The sequence below is a fragment of the Phalacrocorax aristotelis genome, chromosome 1, assembly GCF_949628215.1.
Source record: "Phalacrocorax aristotelis chromosome 1, bGulAri2.1, whole genome shotgun sequence".
Taxonomy (NCBI): Eukaryota; Metazoa; Chordata; class Aves; order Suliformes; family Phalacrocoracidae; genus Phalacrocorax; species Phalacrocorax aristotelis.
This window is the reverse complement of record NC_134276.1, coordinates 79,760,830-79,783,352: the sequence shown is the minus strand read 5'-3', so window position 1 is coordinate 79,783,352 and position 22,523 is coordinate 79,760,830. Positions and strand designations below refer to the sequence as shown.

The window sequence follows — 22,523 nt, the reverse complement described above, 5'->3', positions numbered from 1 at the left end:
CACTATGTACAGAGCTGCATGGATGCTCACAGGACCTGCACGTTTATTTCACAGAGTGCCTTCAATTTTGCTGTAGGCTTAACATTGTCTGAATAAAACCTAGAAATATATACTCCTGCCACTAATAAAACCGTCATTTTAATGGCACAAAGCTAGTTGTTTTGCAAGTTTTGCAGACAGTAATTCCAAGGTTTAATTTAACTGGTCCAAGCAAAACATCCTGTGTTTTAGTTAGAAGGTATGGAGCTATGGAGAGTAGTCTTTTTTGAATATGTGTAGGTCTTTAGCCGCTAATGAACAGAACAAATTAATTCTCCTTTTACTGAGCAAAGCTACTGTTGTAAACCAGAGTATTAGATGTATTTTATTTTCCAGAATGAAAAAAAGCTAAAAAGAAAAATCAGTGAAATATCTTAAAAATTCACTGACTACAATTTATCTGAATTTTAAAGTGATTTCAAGTCTGTGTAGAGACAACATCAGCAGGAAAATAACCTATTCACCAAAATACCCAAGAAAATCAATCACCTTGTTCAAAATCTAAAATCTTCTGCTGTATATGCTACATAGCCTCCTCATATAATATTTTAAAATAAATCTACACAGCAAAAGTAAAAACAGCTGTGCCCAGTATCAGCTGGATCACTGTCATTTGCAAAGTGGCTGAAAATCTCTTATTGTCTGGATCTGTTCCTGGAGAAGTTAGCCTCATTTAGTACTTCCATTTCTCATTTGGCAAATCAACAATAAAAATGTTATTGAAAGATGTCTCTGACACAACATCACTGAATACTCCTCCGGTCTGAAGGAGGATCTGTAGACACTCTCTTGCATTGGGCTATTTGCCTCCATCTGATAACATGCCCCTGAAGTGAAATCAACAACAAAACAGGAAAAAATTAATCCCAACAACTCTGATTTCTCTGGTGTACTCCTGCAGCAGATTTTCACGCATTCTGAAGGGACGTGCTTAGAAAGCAAGAGAAATTGGATGGATGAAATTGAGTGGAACGGACAACAGCAAAGAAGTACGGAGGAGTAAAAAGGGAAGGACGTGAGAAGAATGAAGCTCTGAGAATGCTGAGGCTCGTCTGTGTCACACCAGGGTTTTTAACGGTGAAAAGACAGGCACGTGCAGACCTAACATGAAAATTATTGCACCAGATCAGGTGAAGCTTTCACTTAACATAGCTGGTCTCCAACAGCAGCCAATCCAAATGCTTAAGGAAAAACTTAAGAAATTTGCCAAGTATATTCTTTTACTAGTGCGCCTGTTCTAGCCTTTAGCAGTCAGTGTTTAGGGTATTTTGGACAAGAGAGCACTGTATTCAGTAGGTCCCCATGGATCTTTTTACCTTCCTGAATTTGTTTTAGTATATTTTGACATTTTGAACCAAGTAACTTTTTTTTTTTATTGAAACAATTTGCTTTTTTCTTTTTTTTTTTTTTTTACTTCAACAGCATGCTTTAGATGTTCCTGCAGTAGGCTTCAGCTTTGGAGGCCTATGTTCTAGATTCAGGCGGCAACATTTTTCCTTAATTCCATGTAGGACACATAAGTGCAATTGCTAATCCCTGCTTCACTTTTCCTGTGGTATAATAGGAATAATAGTACCTCCTTTCTTCCCCAGGCTGCTAAGTTGAGCAGATTTAAGAAGGTACTTAATTTCCTACAAGAGCCAATACAATACTTTAATGATTGTATATGAACATATATACATGCATACACACATAGATGCGTTGAGATACACATCTGCATGTGCATGTGGGTGTATGTGCACACATATCGTGCTTTATCTACATATCTTCAAATTACATTATTGGAATTCTAATACATATTTTTTATTTGTATTAAAACAAATTAAGTATAAATATGTAAGAACAAATGGAGGGAAACAAATAATAGATATAATCTACTATTTGTTGTTATATCATATGAATTTACCAAACACTTCTTTTTAGTTTTCTAAATTAAAAAATGTTGGCAGATCATATAGAAGCCAAAGAGTTGCCTTTCCATGCCCACCCCAACCCCCCCAGGCTAACTGGCTCACGATAGGGCTAGTTGTTTCATCCTTATCCTGATTACTAATGGCATCCTAATTAATCACTGGTAACTCAATCTCAGTAATATGATTGCTCCTAATATTCGTTTTTATAGTGTAAACTCACTATTTCTTAATGCTAATTTTTTTATATTTTGCTATTTCTTCTCCTTCCTGGTAAGACATCTTCTGAAAATCTTCTCCAGCCCTGAGTGCCAGACATGCTCCTCCCATTTCCTCAGGTCCAGGCACATTTAACGTGCTTACTAGTTGTTCAATGTTTTTCTCTGGAAAAGCTTAAAGACACAGGAATCTTCCATCCTACCTATTGGTTAGGAACTCCAGATTCAGTGCCACATTAGGACAACTATTTGTTTTACAGGATAGAACTGATTTGCATTCAGTCCTCTCACAGTGTGGGCAAAGAGGGCTGGGTCTGTCTGTATCTGTAAATTGGTATTTGTGCTAGTAAAAAAGCTAGAATGTTTTTTGGAAAAGTGCCATTAGATTTCAATATGCATCTTCAGGTAACTATGTACATAAATGAAAATCTGTGTTTAATCTATTAAAAGTTGTCTCATTCTAAGACAGAAATTTCAATTAACGCAAGCTGGGAAAAACACCAGAACAAATAATCAAGTTTCTTGTTCAAGCATGATTAATAACTGGGTCTGAATCAAAGAGAGATAAAGCTGCACAGCCTCCATCAGATATAAGTTCAATGTAAGTATCTTTTTAAAATGGTCTCTCAATAATTTGCTAGTTTCACCTCAACAAAATTACAGAACTTGAGGGCAGTATGAGTAAACAATAAATATTATTTCTTGTAGTAAATTAAAACCTGAATAGAAGATTATCTTTTGTGATATAATGCCATTATTTTATTTGTCACAAAAAAAAATCTGTGTAATTACATATACATATTAGAGCATATACACTTTTCCATGATTCCTGTTGCACAATTTCCTTCTGTTAGCCAAATGCTCATTAGAAATTTAATTCTGAGTATGGGCTCTGGTCAGCCATATAATAAAGGAGAATCACAAGATAACACAGGGAGCCATCCTATTTGCCAGCTATTCACCATACTGAAAGAGAAAAAACTTTTCATTCATTCCAAAAAAAAAAACCGAAGCTAATCATGAGTAACTACTAGTGACTGTGTCATGTCAGTTCCTCGCAACCAGAAACAAGCATTCTAAACAATTAAAAGAAACATTTCAGATTCAGTAATTGCACATTACTAAAATGTGTGAGCACGTATGAGGGATGCAGCTGTGCTCTGTCTTTACAGTTCACCACTACACAAGGATTTTAGGTCTGTATCTCTCTGCATACGTTTTGTGTTTATCATAAATACATAATAAACTACCACTACATGTTGATGGAACAGAAAGATGAGAGAGATGAGAAAGCTTCATTTCTGAAATCCGTATCAACTTCTGTAAATATTACATGACGCTGACTGACACGTGTAAAGCTGTTGACATATGCTATTATTATCTGTTCTAATGTGTATGTCTATTAGAGTAAGAACTTTATAACACTATATTAACAGATGTAATATGACACTTGCTCACATACTTTGAGGGCTTATCTAAACCCATCCACAATATCTAGCTTAATTAATGGTTTTGAAAGCTGCTGAGTCAGGGATTTTTTAATACACCAGAGATAGACGATATGTGAAATGACTATTTTTGATACTGCCTTTTTCAGGAGTGTCAAATGGACATGAGGAAGAAGAACACGTGTGACTAAAACCTTGTACTTCTGTTTTTATGAGAAGCAAGCAGATAAAGACTGTATAGCTCTGCAGGACTGAAAGTCTTACACATGGAATTAACAGAAGAGTTTCTTTATGTCCATTTGAATTGCACCAAGATATAAACCATAGCTCCATCTCTTTGACTGGTTAGAATCACGGAATCATAAAATCATTAAGGTTGGAAAAGACATCTAGGATCATCAAGTCCAACCATCAACCCAACACTACCATGTCTCCTAAACCATGCCCTGGAGTGCAACATCTACACGTCTTTTAAATACCTCCAGGGGTGGTGATCTACCACCTCTCTGGGCAGCCTGTTCCAATGCTTGACCACTCTTTCAGTAAAGACATTTTTTCCTAATATCCAATCTAAAGCTCCCTGATGCAGCTTCAAGCCATTTCCTCTCATTCTATCATTACTAAGTTGGGAGAAGAGACCAAAACCCATGTCGTTACAACCTCCTTTCAGGTAGTTGAAGAGAGAAATAAAGCCTCCCCTCAGCCTCCTCTTCTCCAGGCTAAACAACCTCATTACCCTCAACCTCTCCTCATCAGACCTGCTCTCCAGACCCTTCACCAGCTTCGTTGCTCTTCTCTGGACATGCTCCAGCACCTCAATGTCCTTCTTGTACTGAGGGGCTCAAAACTGAACACAATATTCAAGGTGCGGCCTCACCAGTGCCGAGTACAGGGGCACAATCACTTCCCTGGTCCTGCTGGCCACACTAGTCCTGATAAAAGCCAGGATGCCATTGGCCTTCTTGGCCACCTGGGCACACTGCTGGCTCATGTTCAGCCAGCTGTCAACCAGTACCCTCAGCTCCTTTTCCACCAGGCAGCTCTCCAGCCCCTCCTCCCCAAGCCTGTACCGTTGCCTGGGGTTGTTGTGCCCTAAGTGCCCGACCCAGCACTTGTCCTTGTTAAACCTCATACTATTGGCCTCAGCCCACCATTCCAGCCTGTCCAGATCCCTCTGTAGGGCCTTCCTACCCTCAAGTAGATCGACTCTCCCCCCAACTTGGTGTCATCTACAAAATTACTGAGGGTGCACTTGATCCCCTCATCCAGATCATTGATAAAGATATTAAACAAGACTGGCCCCAACACTGAACCCTGGGAACCCCGCTCGTGATCTGCCACCACCTGGATTTAGCTCTGTTCAATACAATTTTCTGGGCTCCGCCATTCAGCCAGTTTTCTACGCAGTGAAGAGTACACCTGTCCAAGCCATGAGCCGCCAGCTTCTCTAGGAGGATGCTGTGGGAGACAGTGTCAAAGGCTTTGCTAAAGTCCAGGTAGACAACATCCACATCTACTAAGCTGGTGACCTGGTCATAGAAGGAGATCAGGTTTGTCAGGCAGGACCTGCCCTTCATGAAGCCATGCTGGCAGGGCCTGATCACCTGGTTGTCCTGCACACCTGCACATGCCTGGTGAGTGCACTCAAGATGTATTACTCCATAATCTCCCCCAGTACCAAGGTCAGGCTTATAGGCCTGTGGTTACAGTCTCTTCACCTTCACCCAACTATAGCCAAATCAGTCTCTTCCGAGTTTCCGTTTATGTTCAAAGTAATAGTCCACAAAATATTTAAAAAGGAAAAAAAAAGGGCTAGTTACACACAACATTGAACTAAGACACCAATACACTACCAATACACTGCCTTCACTGGGATAGCGCACAGATGTGAATATTGGTCTGTAAGTCCTGCTGTAAGTCTTTGGAAGGACAGTAAGACAAATGGCCGATCACGTAATACTAGATTTTTATTTCATTGAATCTGAAAGCAGTTTCTAAGCCTCTTTTAGTGAAATGGTAGTTTTTAAATGCCTATCAAAGGAAAACGTGAAACCTACACAGGAGACCAAAAAAACCCCCTTCTTTCTCCCCTGGGTTACTCACTGACATCCTCTGGAGTCTCTCAAGATCAAAGCTTTGGATTTTATAACATAATATTCCTCTATAAAGCACTTTTCCAGTTAAAGTGGTTTACCAGAGAAATTGCAGTGAAATGGCCAGTTAATTTCTCTTTGCTACATAAAACTAGCAAGCAGTACATCAATAAAATGATCCAATATTTTATACTATTTCCAAAAGGATGTCTCATTTAAAGAAAAAAGAAGTTGCATTTGCATTAATTTGTTCTTAAAGTATGGGATTATTATTTTTAAAACAGCTCTATTGTTATTTATACTTGCATTATGATAACACTCAAGGGCTCTCAACACAGCTGATTATACGAGATAAAAAAATTGATAAAAGGCTGTGTTCAGCCAATATTAATTTTACCCATGTAGAAGTTAAATGCCTAGACGGCCCATATCAACTAGACACTCATGCTGCAAACCAATCCATCTGAATTTATTAATCTTAAAGTTATGCATTTAGTCTGAGCTAATTATCTAGGCTTCCTCTCTAATTAATAGGAAGAGACAGGCACCTTAAGAGGATGATTCATCTTTTCTTAAGATTGGTATAATGAAATATTGGAAGTGATGCTCATGATCTTTTCCCACAGACTAGAAAGAGAGCCTAAACACCTAGTTTAGACTAGATGTATACAAAAGGAATAAAGTTACATGAAATAAATCCCACCTTCACGATGGTTTGCCTGTGTGTGCTCAGCATAAAATATGAAAAAACAATTTTATGGAATAGATAACCACTACATTTTTCAAGTAGTATAACGTGCCCTACCAGCCCTACTGGTATAACAGTTTCTTACTCTGTAATTTCACGGAAATCTGAGAACTAGGGACAACTCTTCATGAGTTTTAGTTGCATGGAAGTATTTTTCCTTTCCAGATTGTATATCAATCTGATGAATATTCCATTTAAAATATTTTATTGTTTCATTACTCTCAAACAAAATATATTTTATATGAGTGATTACATCCAACATCAAGGATTAATTTATAGAAATATTGGTAATTCTCTGATTGAAGTCAGCTATAGTCAACCCTGTATTTAGGTTACAATCACGTTTGATCAGACAAATAAATGTTATCTCTGACGGAGTTCTGACAGAATGGCAATTACATTCCCCACTGTTACTCAAGCCAGATGATATTTCAGGGAAGCTGTTGTCAGAGGTTACCAACCAACAGACTGTGAGCTCAGCCTGTCCGTGGTTCACAGCCTACTCCCTGCTGCCCTCTTGCCTATGGGCTACACACACAAGGCAACCAAAACAGCCTATGACTGGCCAGCCATTACTAGCTCCTATCACCTCCTTTCATGAGGTCCTTGTCACAGAAGAAAAAACACTTTAGGTCTTGATATATGACAAGAACAAGTCTGTCAATGTGCATGGGCACTGTCCAGCCATTCACATGGACAGTGAACGCTTTGGTCATGTCACTGGAATGCACTCATATGCTCGAGTATCACACATGTTCCCCAACCCCATCACACCATGGCGGATGCATTAATTCTCATCATGGGACAGTAATATATGTTTGGCTTGTCACATAAGGGGTAGAAGAGAGAGTAATGGTGTACTTATCATGCAATATACATACACTTAGATCATTTGATGGAAAAAGAGGTACTGCAAGCAGCTCTCTTGTTTGTCCACAAGGGGCTTGGAGAAAGCTTGTCCTTTTTCTTGTGTCTCAACTTTCCTTGGAGAAGGACAGTTCAATCTGTCCCACTGCAGAGACTGAGAATGGCTGTATGAGAAGGTGTGTAAACTAACTGAGAGGAAATGGTTGTGTCTGGACTATTACTTATGTCCAACCTTTGCATTCTTCCCCAGAAACACTATTAGAAAGAACATATATTAGAAAACACATTAGAGTGTAAGAAAACAACATGCCTCCCATGTTTATCAAAACAAAATATCACTTGTATCTGCATTTGGATTATCTCTGTTTACCAAGCTGCTAAAACCAACACCACTTTTTCATGGTAATGTATTGGATGCAGGCGCCAGCATGTTGGCAGCGGCTGGGCTCCAGGGAGGGCCTCTGTGAGAAGAGACCAGGGACTGCCCTGTGCCAAACACAGTCAGTTCCAGCCAGCTCTGCAATGGACCCACTGCAGGACACAGCCGGGCCCATCAGCCAAGCTGGTGGCACCTTGGGGAAATATACTTAAGAAAGAGCAGAAAACACTACGGGGAAGGACACACAGAAAGGTGGTGGGGGACAGAGAGAAAGGAGGAGGACAGAACAACAAGGCCAGAGCAGTAGGAGGACTCTACACTGGAGCAGGACTGTGGCCCGTGGAGGGCCCACACCAGAGGAGAGGAAAAAAGTGAGCAACAAGGAGTGGCAGAGAGAAATGGCTAAGCACTGACTTCGTCCTCCTGTGCCACCCATTGCTGAAGGGACCGAGTGCAACCTGCAGCACTAACACAGCAGGAGGAGATGTCTGGAGTGAAGGTGTGAAGTGGGGACTAGAAAGGTAGAAAAGAGTAATCTGAAGTTGAGCCAGTGAAAGTGGGAGGAAAGGGGATTTTCTTGCATGTTTCAGTGTTTGTCCTTTTTTGCTGCTTCCCAGTACTCCAATCAGTAATTAAATATATATGCTACCTGGCAATAAATTAAATTCCCCAAGTTGTTCTGCCATGACAGTACTTGATAAGTGTCTTCCCTGTCTTTATTTCAACCCATGAGTCTTCTCACTCCTGTTCCTCCTATTTTCTCCACCATCTCACTGGGGAGGGGGGAGAAGGAAGTGAGTGAGCAGCTGTGTGGGTGCTTGGCTGTTAGCCAGGGTTAACTCACCACATTTAAAATGCAAAGGGATGAATGGATCCAATGGTAAATTACTTTCATCGATTACCATTAGCCAAAAGTTTATTTTCTGTGATCCAATCCATCTAGATTCTAAAAGTGAACCTTTTTTCCAGGGAGAGAAATGGCAAAGCTTTTTAAGTAAAAAATAATTCAATTTGAGATCAAATGACTTATGGTGTTGCTGGTGTTGCTGGTGTAAGCAGGAGGCTCACAAGACATAAATGAATAGCTTCTCCTTCCTCTCAATTTGCACAAGTAAGAGACATTTAAAATAAGCAAGTGTAGCTGCTTCTTGAAGACCAAGTTCCTTCTCTACAGTTTATAAACCTAAGGAAAATCTGGTTTATGTTACTTCCGTCATACAACTAATATTCAGGGGATGGTACGTCCTCATTCTGCAAAGTCATGAACATGTCTCATGACAAATTGTCTGGAATTCTTTTGACAAAATCTTTCTAGTGGGGGGAAAAAATTTAAAGAAAAAAAAGTCTTTTAAAATGTAACAATTTAAAATTTAAATTTTTCTCCTTTTACACCTAGAAAAATAGCCTGTTTAGCATTTACAAGGTGAAACGAAACCACTTTTACTGTTCTTTTGGGCCAGGAGATATTTTTAATATGTTGTTTTGAACACGGTTAAAAGATTAAACCCCAAACCACCCATTTCTTATGACCTAATGCAGAATTAGAACAAAGAGGATAGAATTATCCATTCATAATTTTTATTTTCCTTTTCTCCAATTAACATGGTGAGAAAAAAAAGCTTCAGAAACGGGGGGGGGGGGAGTAAGATGGTAAGTCATTTCCTAACCAGCTCTAATGCAGAGATACTTCACTAGCATTATTCACTGTAAAAGCTAAAAGTACAAAATAACTTTAAAATCCAATACAATTACTGGAAAACAGATCTGAAAGCAAAAGGCAAGGATCGTGAAATTAGGAGGAAAATATTTACAAACCAGGAAAATATTTACGCTGGAAAGAACACTTGTACAATTAGAAAAAGAAGGATTACGAGCTGCATAGTGGTTATATAGCTGCCTGATTGAAACTACGTAGATCAGAATCTGCTAAAAAATGTGCAAGCCAAAGGGCAAAGACATTTACAAAATAAGGCATATACAGTAGCCAACCTTTTATCCCAATTCCAAAGATTTGATCATTTACTAAGTTCAGTAAGCATGCAAAGGAATAACTGACTTACTCCTCCATTAAGAAAAAAGAATAAAAATTAAAATTGTGAATACACTTAGCTTGGTGAAATATCTGAAGGATACAATTTAAGCATCATAGGATTAGGCAACAAATAGAATGGAAGTCTTAAAATGAAGGATATCTGAAACAGCAAACAATTCTAAGACTCAAAATATCTGCCTACAGTACAAGAGGCGAAGTGCGTCCTTAGAGTGTGACAGAAAAAAACAAATCTTGAACAGTGTAGAAGTGCATATATTGTACTTCAGCATTACAGGAAAAACAGCAGTTTAAGCCACAAGGTATCCAGGTTCCTTCTGCCCTGTGTGAGTAAAAACTCTTGCTCCTTCCCTCCCCTCTTCCTTCCCACTTCCTTCCCCTCCCCTCCCATTTTTTTCCTCTAGTTCATTTTTTCTCTCCTTCACAGGGACTCTAGGAAACTTGTAAATTCTTGCTGTTAAAACAGAACACCATCCCTTTGCACACAGGAGCTAAGAGGCAAAAACCCAACATGACAAAATAAAAATCATCATTAGCTCAAGACTATAGTAATTCACTTCATTTTCACCTTATTTTGTATGACATTTTAAGAGCATAAATAAATATAAATAGTATTCCAAAAACGCATTTTTCCCATTTTCTTGTGGTACAATTTTTCTTGTGGTATACCAGTATCAACTTCCTTTTAACATTTGAACAGTTTCTCAATAATAGCTCCAGGGGTCTCATTATTTTTTGGCCTGGACTGTAGCATGCTGCAAGTATGTTTGAAGTGAATAACATTTTCAATCATATCAGCATGTCTTTAAGTAAGATTTTCAGAAAGCACAATTTCCTTCACTCAGTGCCTTTACGTGCAACACAACCTTATGTTTTTAAAGGATGCATTCTGTTAATCAGTGAAGAACATATCACTCCCTCTGTCCAACATGCATTTTTCAGGACTGATACTTTACTGCTATTATTAGACAACTGCTATAATGGACTACATATCCAGTTGTCTACCTTAATAACTTTTATGAACTGGAGACATGCTACTTCTTACGTAGCTAACAGTAACTTTTGTAAACGACTAATTCATGTCAACAGCTTCTAATTTTCTTCATCATAGTTGCCAGTTCTGTCAGCAGTGCAGAATATAAACATTAACCAATAAAAAAAAAAAACACCAGGAGGATAAAGTAGTCTTCTAGCTTGCTGACTTCGACTTCTAAGTAAATAGATTTTCTAACACCAGGGATTCCTGCAGAAAGCATGTTTGCATACACCACCATACAACCACCAATCTGGCTAGTTTAAGAGAATGTCAGAGGAAAATAGGTCAGTCTGAGCTCTGTGCCCTAAGATTTCCTTATGAGTACGGCTGATCAACTGATTCTTTAGCACGGTAGAAAAAAGAAGAGGCCATTTTTACACCATTACCTTTTAATTTAAAACATTTGTCCAGGAAGTGAAAAATCATTATGAACCTGAAGCAGTTCCAACTTGCATGTTCACAGCCCAGAGTGCCACAGCCACAATTCTTGTTAAGCACTTCTTAACAATCCATCTCAAATGTCCTGTCTTCCCCCTATCACTCTTCTCACCCTAAACTTCTCACCCTAATTTTCATTCCTCCTCATCCCCAAGCTTCCTCTCATACAATGAAGAAGCCACACTACACACTCTTCTGCCATCCTTATCTTTCTAAACCATGCCCTACCCTATTCCAAATCCCCTCCTACTCAAGAATCCCAGATTAATGTGCCATTGATCGAAACTCAGACTGAATGCCTCTTGGATGCAGCTGCTCGACTCCTCCAATTCTGTTTGCCCAGGTACTGCTACTATCACTACCACTCTACCATTACCAGTCTTGATGCTGCTGTGTCTTGCTGGTTGCCTCCTCCATCCCTCCTCACAAAACAGGCTCTTCCACCCACCACAAGTATACAGTGCTCCCTATTGGTGACTGTGGCTCTCCTGGTATTAAGGCTGCCTCAGCTGCTGGTCTGACAGGGATTTAACACAGGACTGCACTTACTAAAATCCACCTAAAGAGCCCCCTAAGGGCAGAAGCAAAATACACGTTTGTGAGAAAACAGGACGTATGGAATCCATATTATTAACAGGTCATTACTAAACTGCATAGCAAGCAGTATGTGTGGCCGGATTCTGTTCAACACTTGTTTTGGTTAAATAGGCTTCTCCTCTTTCATCTTCATTCTTGTCTCAGTGTGGCTGCCCAAGTGTAGCCTTTCTGTTTAAGCCTGGCAGGTACAACCTATTCGGAAAGGATTGTTTTTTCCTTGCCTTTTCTCTTTCTCTATTATTCCTTGTCATACTCTCTCTCTCTTAGTGATTCCTCTTACAGATACTGTCCCCTCAGTAGCTGTGCTTACCCCCCGTCATGAGGTTGGTTGTGTATGAGATTACAAAGGAAGAGATTAGATTTATTTAATGTCATTTTAAAAGTTACAGTTGAGTCTTGCAGGATTCCACCTTTGAATCAAACTGATTTTGTCATATTACCTACACTGCACACGAACCAGACTCACTTCAAAACCACAAGCTTATTTCAGAACCTAACACCCTCCCAGACTATTTAACAATTCATCTCCATTTGATTCTTGAAACAGAGTCCATAATCAAAATTACATACACTTTTAACATTATTTTTTAAACAACCAGAGCTTAAGTGCTAAGAGAAAAACCAGTGTTGCACAGCTGGAAAAGGTTCTAGCTCATAAGAACCCTGCTTTCTTTCTTGTTCAAAATGCTTTCATGATTCAAGTAAAGCCTGTACTCTTCTTAACCTGTGGTAAGCAGAGAACGTTCTACTCCATTGCAATACCTAATAACGAACAGCATTTTGTTACTAAATAATTTGCCACTATAGTTCATAGTATCTTTCTTACAGACAAGAGTAGACAGTATTAGCATTCTTCTTTTCTTTCTTATATAGAATACACTGGATTAAGTTAATGAAGAAAAGACAACACTGCACAGTATTACTTCTCATAATTACTAATTTCCTGCCATGAAGAATTGGCTTTGAGCTGAGAAAGAATATGAACTCCAGCTACACGTGACCCCAGTGTTTACAATGAAACTATATATAAATTATAGACTTCAGGGCAGGAGGGACATTTTACCTTGCACCACAAAATTGTTTCAGTTTCTGCCTCTCGTTTTCGAACATGATGACTGCGCGCTTATGATCAGTAAATGGGTACAAAGTCCAGTCACAGAACTGAAACAGAAAGGTGGAGGGGAAGAAAGAAGGACAACACTGAAAAATACAACTTATTATACAATGCCAACAATATTTCTCGATAAGACATTACTTCACTAGCAGGAGACAGTCTCAACATGTTTTCATAATGCATATATACACATGCCTAACCAAGACACTTGTTTTAGCTTGTTGCTGAAGATGTCCTGTTAGGCTTTTCAAATGCTAGCGACTTGGCATCCTATTTTTGGAAAACAAGTGCAGTGCCGCAATCTCAGGTACCTTTCTGCCCTCGGTACATGTGGTAAGCATTTCTGCAGAATATCTACATAGCAACTTCTGAGAAACTGGATTAAAATACACCTTTTTAAGTATAATTTCCAGTCAGTGGTTTTCAAACTTTTTCATTTGAGTCACAGAACTGTTCAGTAATTCTCTCTGCATAAATACTGTACCATAGCCTGTCCTGGTTTGCTCATTATGCAGTCTCTTAGAAACTGTATCTGACCCCGACCCCAGAAAATGACTGCTCCCAGAAGTCCAAGCACCCTAATATGAAAGATCATTCATTAAACTTCTAGAAGTGCTAGCTAGTTTACTTCTCCCTCCCCCCAAAATTTATGCATTATTCATAAGGAAAATTGATCAGGAAGAGAAAGATGTATGCTCAAAGATGTGTCACAACTGATGCCACTGAAACTTAACAGAATCCAATCCTTACATTCTAAATATAAGATTTTACTTTTCTTCCAGGCAAAATATTAAAGCTAATAATCACTGGGAGAAATCAAACTGAACCAACGTTTTTGAACAGCTGCAAAGTTTAAATTATGTTTTTCTGTGATTTAAGAGATCAGTACAGCTTGTTCAGAGCTTTTTTCCTGCGTTTTAACTCCCTCTACTTTAAAATAACATTGTACAGTAACAACTTTGAAACAATTTTGAATTGCTAACCTTCCCTTTGTCTCAAATACAAATAGGAAATGCTAGCTCTACCTTAAACCTTTGAAAAACTCTGCACCTGCTGTAATGCAGAAAGCATTAACAAGTAGAAATAAAGACAATTTTAAAAACTCTTGTCAACCTCCCAAATATAACCAGCTAGTTTTTAATCTTTTTGATAATCATATTTTTAAATAAATCATAGTTTAAAAAGTACTGAGAAAAAATCCTTCACATTGACATAGGAAGCAGTATGAGAGGTAACAGATGAGATGCAATATCCATTGGCAAAACACAAAAATATTTGTACCTCACCAAGTTGCTTATGTACATACATTGCAACTCTTCAGAGATGTATAATAATATTTACTTAAAATAAATTTTATTAAAACAAATTATTAAGCAACATCAAGAGACCTGTGATCATGTAAATTGGAAGAAAGTAGTGATAAAACAAGGATATGTATGCCAAAATATAGATGGACTGAACAAAAAACAGATTTGTCTGTGCTAATTAAATGTGACAATTCAGGGCATTTGATATGGAAAAGCAAAACGCACTGTAAAAATATCTATGGATTCTAACTAAAGCAGCATGCAAAAAATTATACTGAGTTAACGAGTGAAAAAAACATCCTCCTGCTCTCCTATCCAAATCTGAGCACTGAATGGAGGGGTTTTCTTTGGGTTTCTCCTCCATGTTTGATTAGAGGTCACTAAAGGGTGCGAAAGCAACAGTTATTCAGTGACTTCAAAGCATAAGCAGGACTGAAAACTGAAATGCTACAGGCAGGCTGCATTTAGGCTATGGTAAATAGGGTACTACATTCCGCAGTAACATACTCCCCAATTATATGGAACAGATCTGTGTTGTTTAATGGATTATATCATGCGTTTTGACCAATAGGTGTTTTTGTGGTGGATTTTCCCCCATGCCCCCCAACCCCATATGGCTGTGAGCACAGAGTCCAGCTTTGTTTTTTCTTTCATAATTTGTTAGGAAAATTGTTTTTTAAGATACTTTAGTCTTCTTGTCACCAAGTGTGAGACAGTACGTACTTATTTATATATGAACATCCATATGTATAACAGAGTTCAACTCATCGAATGGTAAAGGAAATTATTTTTTAAGTGTTTGGGAAGAAGATGAGCTAGAAAGATGCATGACTGGATTTACTGGTATCTAGTGGAAGGGCAGAGCTGCAGTGAGATAGACCTTTGTCTCAGTTCATCAGAATATATCCACCAAAGCTTTAAAAGTTTCCACTAACTGTTCAGCTACCAGGTACAGTACATATATCTTTGTAAAAACAAAACATGATAAAGAACACTGCTGTCTTAGACTGGCTGAATATTGGTGCACATCTAAATGCTTACGCTTCCACATAAACCTGGTAATACAAACTTGCATTTGACAGGGATTCAAATGAAATACACAACTAGCAGACCTAAAAATGGAAAAAAGGCTGTTTGATAACTTCTTTTATCACAGTAAAATCCAAGGAACTTAGCTAATTTCAGAAGATATTTTTGAAAGCCACGCATATCCAGAATTAAAAGATACAGCTCTGCTGTTCCTAGGGACTTTGTACATACAGACTGGATTATTGGATGCTAGAGGACATTTAGTTTGCAACAAATCTTCAGTGAAAAATAGATGTTCCAACTTCATTCATTCTTCATCTTAGTCCGAAACCACCAGAGACAAGTTTCACTCTAAAAATTCTGTAGCCATGTAGTGAAGCCATACATGAAAAATGAAGGACAATCATCATATGAACTTGTGAGATCTGTGGATTGCAGAGGACTTTGTGCAGTTCTGGGGAAGCCACAATGGCTTTTATGTATGGAACTCAGTGACATGGTCTAATGATTTTGGTATTTTCTTTCATGGCCATGCTTACCTTTAGTTAAGACTTACAAATAGGAGTTTGCTGGACAGCTATGTCATGTAAGAATAAAGACCCAGGTTTTGTAGCCACTACATAGTTTCTGACTATCAAACAATACTTGTCTAAGCTACCTAAAATCACACACAGAACAGGATCTTTAAAGAAAGATGGGCTTGAACAGGCAGGAAAAATATATTTAATTGGAACTACATAATAAATTTTATTATATTTCCTGGATATGATATAGTCAGAAAAAGCAGGTGAACTTGCAGGTCCCTTTGTAGGTCCTTCAAGAAGCAAGAAATCACGGAGATAAATATATCAAAAAATTGCAACTGGGCAAGGGTTTACTGTATTTCCACCAACTTCAAAAAGCTTTAGTGTAGACACCACCCCAGAAGACGCTGGCAGAGGTTCAGTGGCAAGAGTGCCATCTACTGAGTGAAGCTCTATGCTTCCTGAAGCACGTAGGCTTTCCTCCCAGCTCTGCAACTCAAGAATGCCGCCTAACCCTACCTCATATCATGACCACAACACAAGGTGGCTAGTCTCTGGATGGCAAATCCTACTTAAGATATATTGCCATCTTAATATTAGAATATCTTGCTAATAGCTTTTGGAAATTTGTATTAGTCTAATTTTTCCAGATGAGAGCATAACTGTTGGCCTAAAAAAGAAAAGACAGTGAAAAACCTATTATGGAGCCATGTTGTCAAACGTGGTCATTAATGAAATACTTGTTCACTATTGCTTGTAGCATAGCCACTGGTCTAAACAACACATGCAACATTTTTGAAACAGTGATACAGATTCTGTAACACAGCTTCTTGCAGATAGTTGCCTCATCAGGCTTGCAAGATAATATATTGTTTTTCATACTTAAAAACACAGAAAAATCTTTCAAAGTGTATGAAGAGGTATGAAGCTCTTCATAGGCTAGACATGTTGCCACTGATATCTTTCAGTGAAGTATAATACTGACTATTCTTAACTAATAAGGATACAGGTAGAATTGATCCACGAAGAAATTTTTAAATTGGGCAAGTGATGACAAAAGTTTTCACCGTTTGGCTTGATACAAAATGGGCAACAGCCTGACTGAGCAGCAGTAGTTAAAAATATTTGTAAGAATTACAGATCGTTCATTAGTGAACAAAATAGAACTATGGCAAAAAAGGTTATTCAGTTCTTATGTTAATTCAAAGGAATTCTGTATCTCGGACTAAGAAAGCAGTCTATTAGTAGAAGATGGCCTTTCTATTTGTCACTTATAAAACACACAGCTACAAAAAATTACCTGAGTACTGGACTTCTCTAAGGATACAGAAAAACTAGAATCCTGAAGAGCAGTCAAAATGCTAAATGCTTCAGAAAGCATAAATTATGAGGAAAGGTTAAAGGAATGAAGTTTGTTAAATAAAAAAAGAGTAGAGGAAGAACATACGATATCTTAGTAGAGCAAAAGATTCACTGAAAGATTTAGACAATTTTAGGCATAATGTCTGAACAGACATTTTAAGCATTTATAATTCTGTCTCAATGAAAAGAATTTATCTAGATCTTGAACATCTCTTATGATCTTACCTATATGTAAGCACATGAAATGGCAACCCAGGAATTTTTCAATCCTGCAGTGTCACTGTGAGCCATCATGCACCTTACAGAACCCAAGATGAAATGTTTGAGATGCACTTAGTAGGTGGAGCTAGTTGGCTTCATAAAAAAAATAAACAGGTTCTCACTGGCTTGACAGCACTGAGACAACACTTCCTTGTAGGTATCCCTAATATCTAACTGTATCAGAATTTACAAATGGAGTTTCTTGTTTTATGAATGTTTTATGAAAACAAGTATCTGTTACTGATCTACTAAGAACATTTTAGTTCAAAGTATAATATACTAAATAAGGCTACATTATTTTATCATACATTTTGTTAAAACACATTGAACCTAATTCCTCAAGGCATGTAAACATATGCTTAAGTTAAAGTAGGTGGACAATCTAATGAAGGGACTATTTCCTCACCTAAAAATTAGTCAGTGCCCTACATGCTAGTGATCACAAAGCTTTGTGGATATTGGCTGTCCACAACTGTGTGCTACCAGTGCATGTTTGTGTGTCTGCACATGTAGGGAGAGGAAGAGAAGGCAGTAGCTTCGCAACGGAAGAGAGGAATTCCCAAAAGGGAATTATGACTTGGATGGGAGGTACACTAACTCCTCCAGCTAAGGTTAAGTCCCAACTCCCCCTAGTCCAGACCAGCCAATATATCTAATATAACTCAGCTGCAACAGGGTCTCAAGAAGCAGCTGGCTAACTCTGCTAGGCACTGCCCCCTCTGCCCTCCCTTACCACCACTTCTGCTTCCTGATCAGAGTTGCTACTTCATATGTTCCAGTACAGTGCTATGGCTTCTCTGGCTAGACGGATGTAGACACTCAAGACTGCTAGAACCACTGCGAAAAAAAAGAAAGATTGTGGTCCTGTACAACACTTGGCCTCCACAGTCTCCCTGAGCTACTTAGGCTGACAGCATGTTTGCCCCACTAGACATTCTGGGCTGTGTCAGCAAGTTCATTTATCTCTGACTCTTCTGGGCAGATACCAAATTGTAAGGGCATGCACCCACAAAGCAGGCAGAATATCTGAGCTCTGGAGATTTTAATTCTCCAGCTGGTCATGTGCTGAGTAGGGAATACGCACATAAAACCTGAATCTGGAGCATTACGGGTCAGTGGGTCAGAGACCTTGTGACCCAGAGAATCACAATGCTTTCTCCCTCTTTTCCATCTGAAGATGTAATTACTTCAGCTTTTGAAGAGGTTGAGCTTTGGAACACAAGACTGAAAGGTACCACTGGAAGGGTGACTACATTCAGTTCCACCCTTATTGCTGGCAACCAAGCGATAGATGTCATGCTCAGGAAGGCTGAAAGAATGCGTATTCTACATGACACTACAAATACAATTTTTTCCCAAAAACCTGTGACAAACTGTAGTAAAATGAAAAAAATATAGCCATAAACTCACATGCAGACAGGAAAGAAAACAAAAATCATAACCAGCATTTTAGGCTCCTGCAGTAATGGGAAGTTAGATAAATAAATAAAAGTTGCAAGTCATCCTACAGAGGAAACCTGTATCACACAGGAAAAACAAAACAAGATACAACACACCAGATCTTATCTGGGGATGCAATCCCTTATGCCCTAATCTCTCATAGTTTAAGGCTAAGTGGGACCCACCCATTAAGCACTTCAGGATTTCTATTACAATCACACTGCTAATCACCTGAACACTTTGCCTGTGTGCAGCCAGTATTTCACTGGAAGACCAAAAATGTTATGAAGCTAACTCACAAGCCATGGAGGAGAGAAAATGATTCTGACTTTAAAGCAAACAAAAAAAGGTCCTGAACATGGCAGTAAGCCTTCATCTCCCAGCTTCAGAAACTGTTCATTCTGTTGTCAATCCCATCAATAAATACAGCAATCGACATCTAAAAATATCTTAGATCCTCCGTTCCTTCTCATGTGCTTTTCTAGAATTTCACCTCGTTGCTGCTTATGAACTTTTTTATAGTGCCACATCTAAACTTAGATATGACCAAAATATCTTCACTTTGTTCTCCTGAAGCGTAACACGTCATTTTTCTTGCCTTTGCAACTAACTCCTTGTAATTGGTGGCAAATATTAAAATCCAGAAAATGGATGGCTCTCCTCCCCCCACTTGCTTGCCTGTAAGAACACCCATATGATTCATTAAAGAGGATATACTCCTGTTTGACTTATGTAATCAATAAAACATGACTTACATCAGCAGGTGTATGGTATTATTTCACTGCCTTAAGCCATATGCTCATTTTCCCTTTTGCAGCCATAAAAACACAAACTGAAACAATAAAACTCACTTAATTCATATTCTTAGGGTGAAAAGCACTTGTTTGGTGACATCCAGCACTGGGAGGGGTTTCATTTTCTGAGGGCTTATAGGCTCAACTATAGCAAGGGCTGTGAATCTCAGCTGATACCTGAATTAAATTACACTGAACTCCAAGTCATTCCAAGTAATTTGTTACTAATAGTGGGTTTAACAGCTGTTCATGTAAATCATTGTGAAAGCTTTTAAATTACTGGATTTATTCAAGTCTTTAGATTCTTTTTTAATATTCAAACCAAAATGGATTATAATCTGTTTATCCTCCTTGTCAAGGTGCCTGAAGAACAAGAAAAATGCAGTCATTTCTGTGTGAAACACATAGTGCATGATGCTCCTATCAATGGTATAAAAATAGGTAAGTGAATCCATGTTACAAGCACAATATGAAGTAGTGAAACAGCAAACTGCAATTCTTGAGTCAAGTGTATTACCTAAGAAAACACTTAAGCATATTCTGGAGATTTTACTCTCCAGGAAAAGAACTTTGTCAGGTAAGTTTCAGTGATGTGGAAAACTTTTTAGCTTCAAGGTAAAGAAAACCCAAACAAACATACAAAGGTTAAAAAAGGTTATGAGGACTGCATAGGTAAAATGTTGTGTTGCATACTTAATAACCCCATGGATATACACCTGAGTATTTCCACCTCATCTCACATGCAAGAACAACAAAAACAATGATTTTAACATGTTATTACAAAGCCAGAGAAAATACACTTGCTTGGGGTAAGAAGGGCTACCTATAGGCAGCTAATTTACAGTCATTCAAAAACGTGGAAACCCAGCATGGGTATGTACCATATAACACCATAAAATTCAAAATGCAGCACAGATTTATTCATCTGCTTTGGTGTGTGTCCAGATAGCAAGTTAAATTAATTAAAAGTGTACATGAATTTAATTGTGTCCTTCCGACTTTGCAGGATTCACGTCTATTTGCATGATTACATCTCAGTAACCCAAGTTCACCCTTCTCAATAAGGGGACATCAGGTTCGTAGGCATATAATTAACTATCGGTTTTCATGGTTACTGTACCTCCACTGCAGTACACTTCCCATACCTCAGAAGTTATTAAAGTCCTCATCACTTGAAACAGACTTAAAATAAATAATAAAAGTAGCAAACAAAAACATCAGTTGCACAGTTCTCAATCTCAACTTCTTTTCTCTTTGAAAAAATATTAAAAAACCACAGCTACCAATGCAGAGACGTTTGAGACAAACATTTTAAGACAGCTCAAATAAAAGTTAGATCTGCATTTCTGCTTACTTGTGCATCTAGAAAATTACGGTCCACCATGAATTAAAAGTTCTGCTTGGATCTTCATCCTATTTCATTCTGTTAGTAAGAAGACTTAGTCACGCTGAATAAACCTAAACAGTTTGTCTACATTGGGAAGATTTTCCTGTATTTGAATGTAGCTTTGAAGAATCAAGTAAGCTAACATTACACTGATTACCACTGATGAGCCAGAGTAAAGCAAAGCAAATTGAGGTCAGCAGCATGTCAGGTAACCTGACTGTCTTGAAATGTGCACAATAAGATTTGTAACACAGACCACTTAGCCCTAAAAAGGTTCATCTCGTGTATTACACTTCAATTTTGTGTGATTTTTCATAAAGGTTGTTTTTAGGATTTATTTCCACTTTAAATACTCAAAAGTTTTGCATAAGCCTTATATTTTCTGAGGTGAACTGGTGGTTTACACACAAAAAACAGTAAATATCTCCCCCTTTGAGGAGGGTGAAGGAGGTGCAGTTGTGATCCAAATACTAATGCTTTTTTCTAATTAGAACAATGAATCAAGATACCTGACTGATGTAGCTTTTTCTTGTTAACAAGTACAGGTGTTACTATGCCAGCAAATACAATTAAAGATAGATTTTTTTAGAATATTTCATAATTAGAAAGTAGATGAATCCACCTCAGGTCCAAATGCCACACAACCTCATTACTCACCCTCTTGAAATTTTTGCCACAACAGCATACCCTTTTATAGCACAAACACATTATTAGTAATATTCTGCTATTCAAGTATTGAAATTACTATAATGATTTTTTTTTCCTTTTAACACATTAAGGCTTTTTTGGACATATTTTATTTAGGACTTGACCTTTCTTTTGACACTATGCTCCCGTCTAAGTGAACTGCTTAGGAAATTAACGTATTTGCTGTCTGAAGCAAAGCTGGATCATTGACTTGTTGCACAGTGTTCACTGCAGAAACAAAATAGCTGCGGGCATTCTTAACACTCGTAAGGTTACATAGAAAAATTTGATCTGGAAGTGGAGGACCCATTTTCTTAAATCTATGCAAGAACTAACAGATGCATGTCATGACTATTCATGACATTTTAAAAAGACAAGGCACCGTGCACAGTCTTTCTCCTAGCCTACATACGTAGTGCCTAAGCACCATTATCAAACAGAATCATTACAAAATGAGCCAAGTTAAAAAAAAAATAGAAAACCAACCCAAAACTCAAAAAATTTTGTTTGAAAGTCGAGTTTTATTATTAAAAGGGTATGAGTAAAGGCCAAGGATGTTTTATTCATAATCTTATTTCCAAGAAAGGAGGAGGTATGAGGACATCGTGTCCGATACTTCTCACAAAGGTAAGGTGAGGATTCTTTTAAGGGATACGTTTTTGGGGTAGGTGAGATGTATAAGGAAGCTAAATTAAAATTCAAATATGATTGTATGACACCTACAGTTAGGGCTTTAAAAACCACCACTGACTTGCTGAAATGGTGAAGTATTGCCACCTCAAATGAAGGCACTGT

At 38.1% G+C, this 22,523-nt stretch overlaps 1 protein-coding gene across 7 annotated transcripts in view; it reads right to left on the bottom strand.

The window, feature by feature from the left end:
* Window positions 1-22,523, bottom strand: part of STS (steroid sulfatase) — a 116,052-nt gene that overhangs the window by 92,662 nt on the left and 867 nt on the right. For 2 of the 7 annotated variants that reach the window (XM_075094939.1, XM_075094947.1), the window contains exon 2: window positions 12,887-12,984. The exons of 4 other annotated variants lie outside the window; for them this stretch is intronic. In XM_075094939.1, the coding sequence (XP_074951040.1) occupies window positions 12,887-12,933 (47 nt within the window). In that variant the 5' untranslated portion in view covers window positions 12,934-12,984. Of the gene's footprint in view, window positions 1-12,886; window positions 12,985-22,523 lie in introns of those variants that run through there. One more of the 7 variants, XM_075094963.1, reaches the window with a different exon arrangement.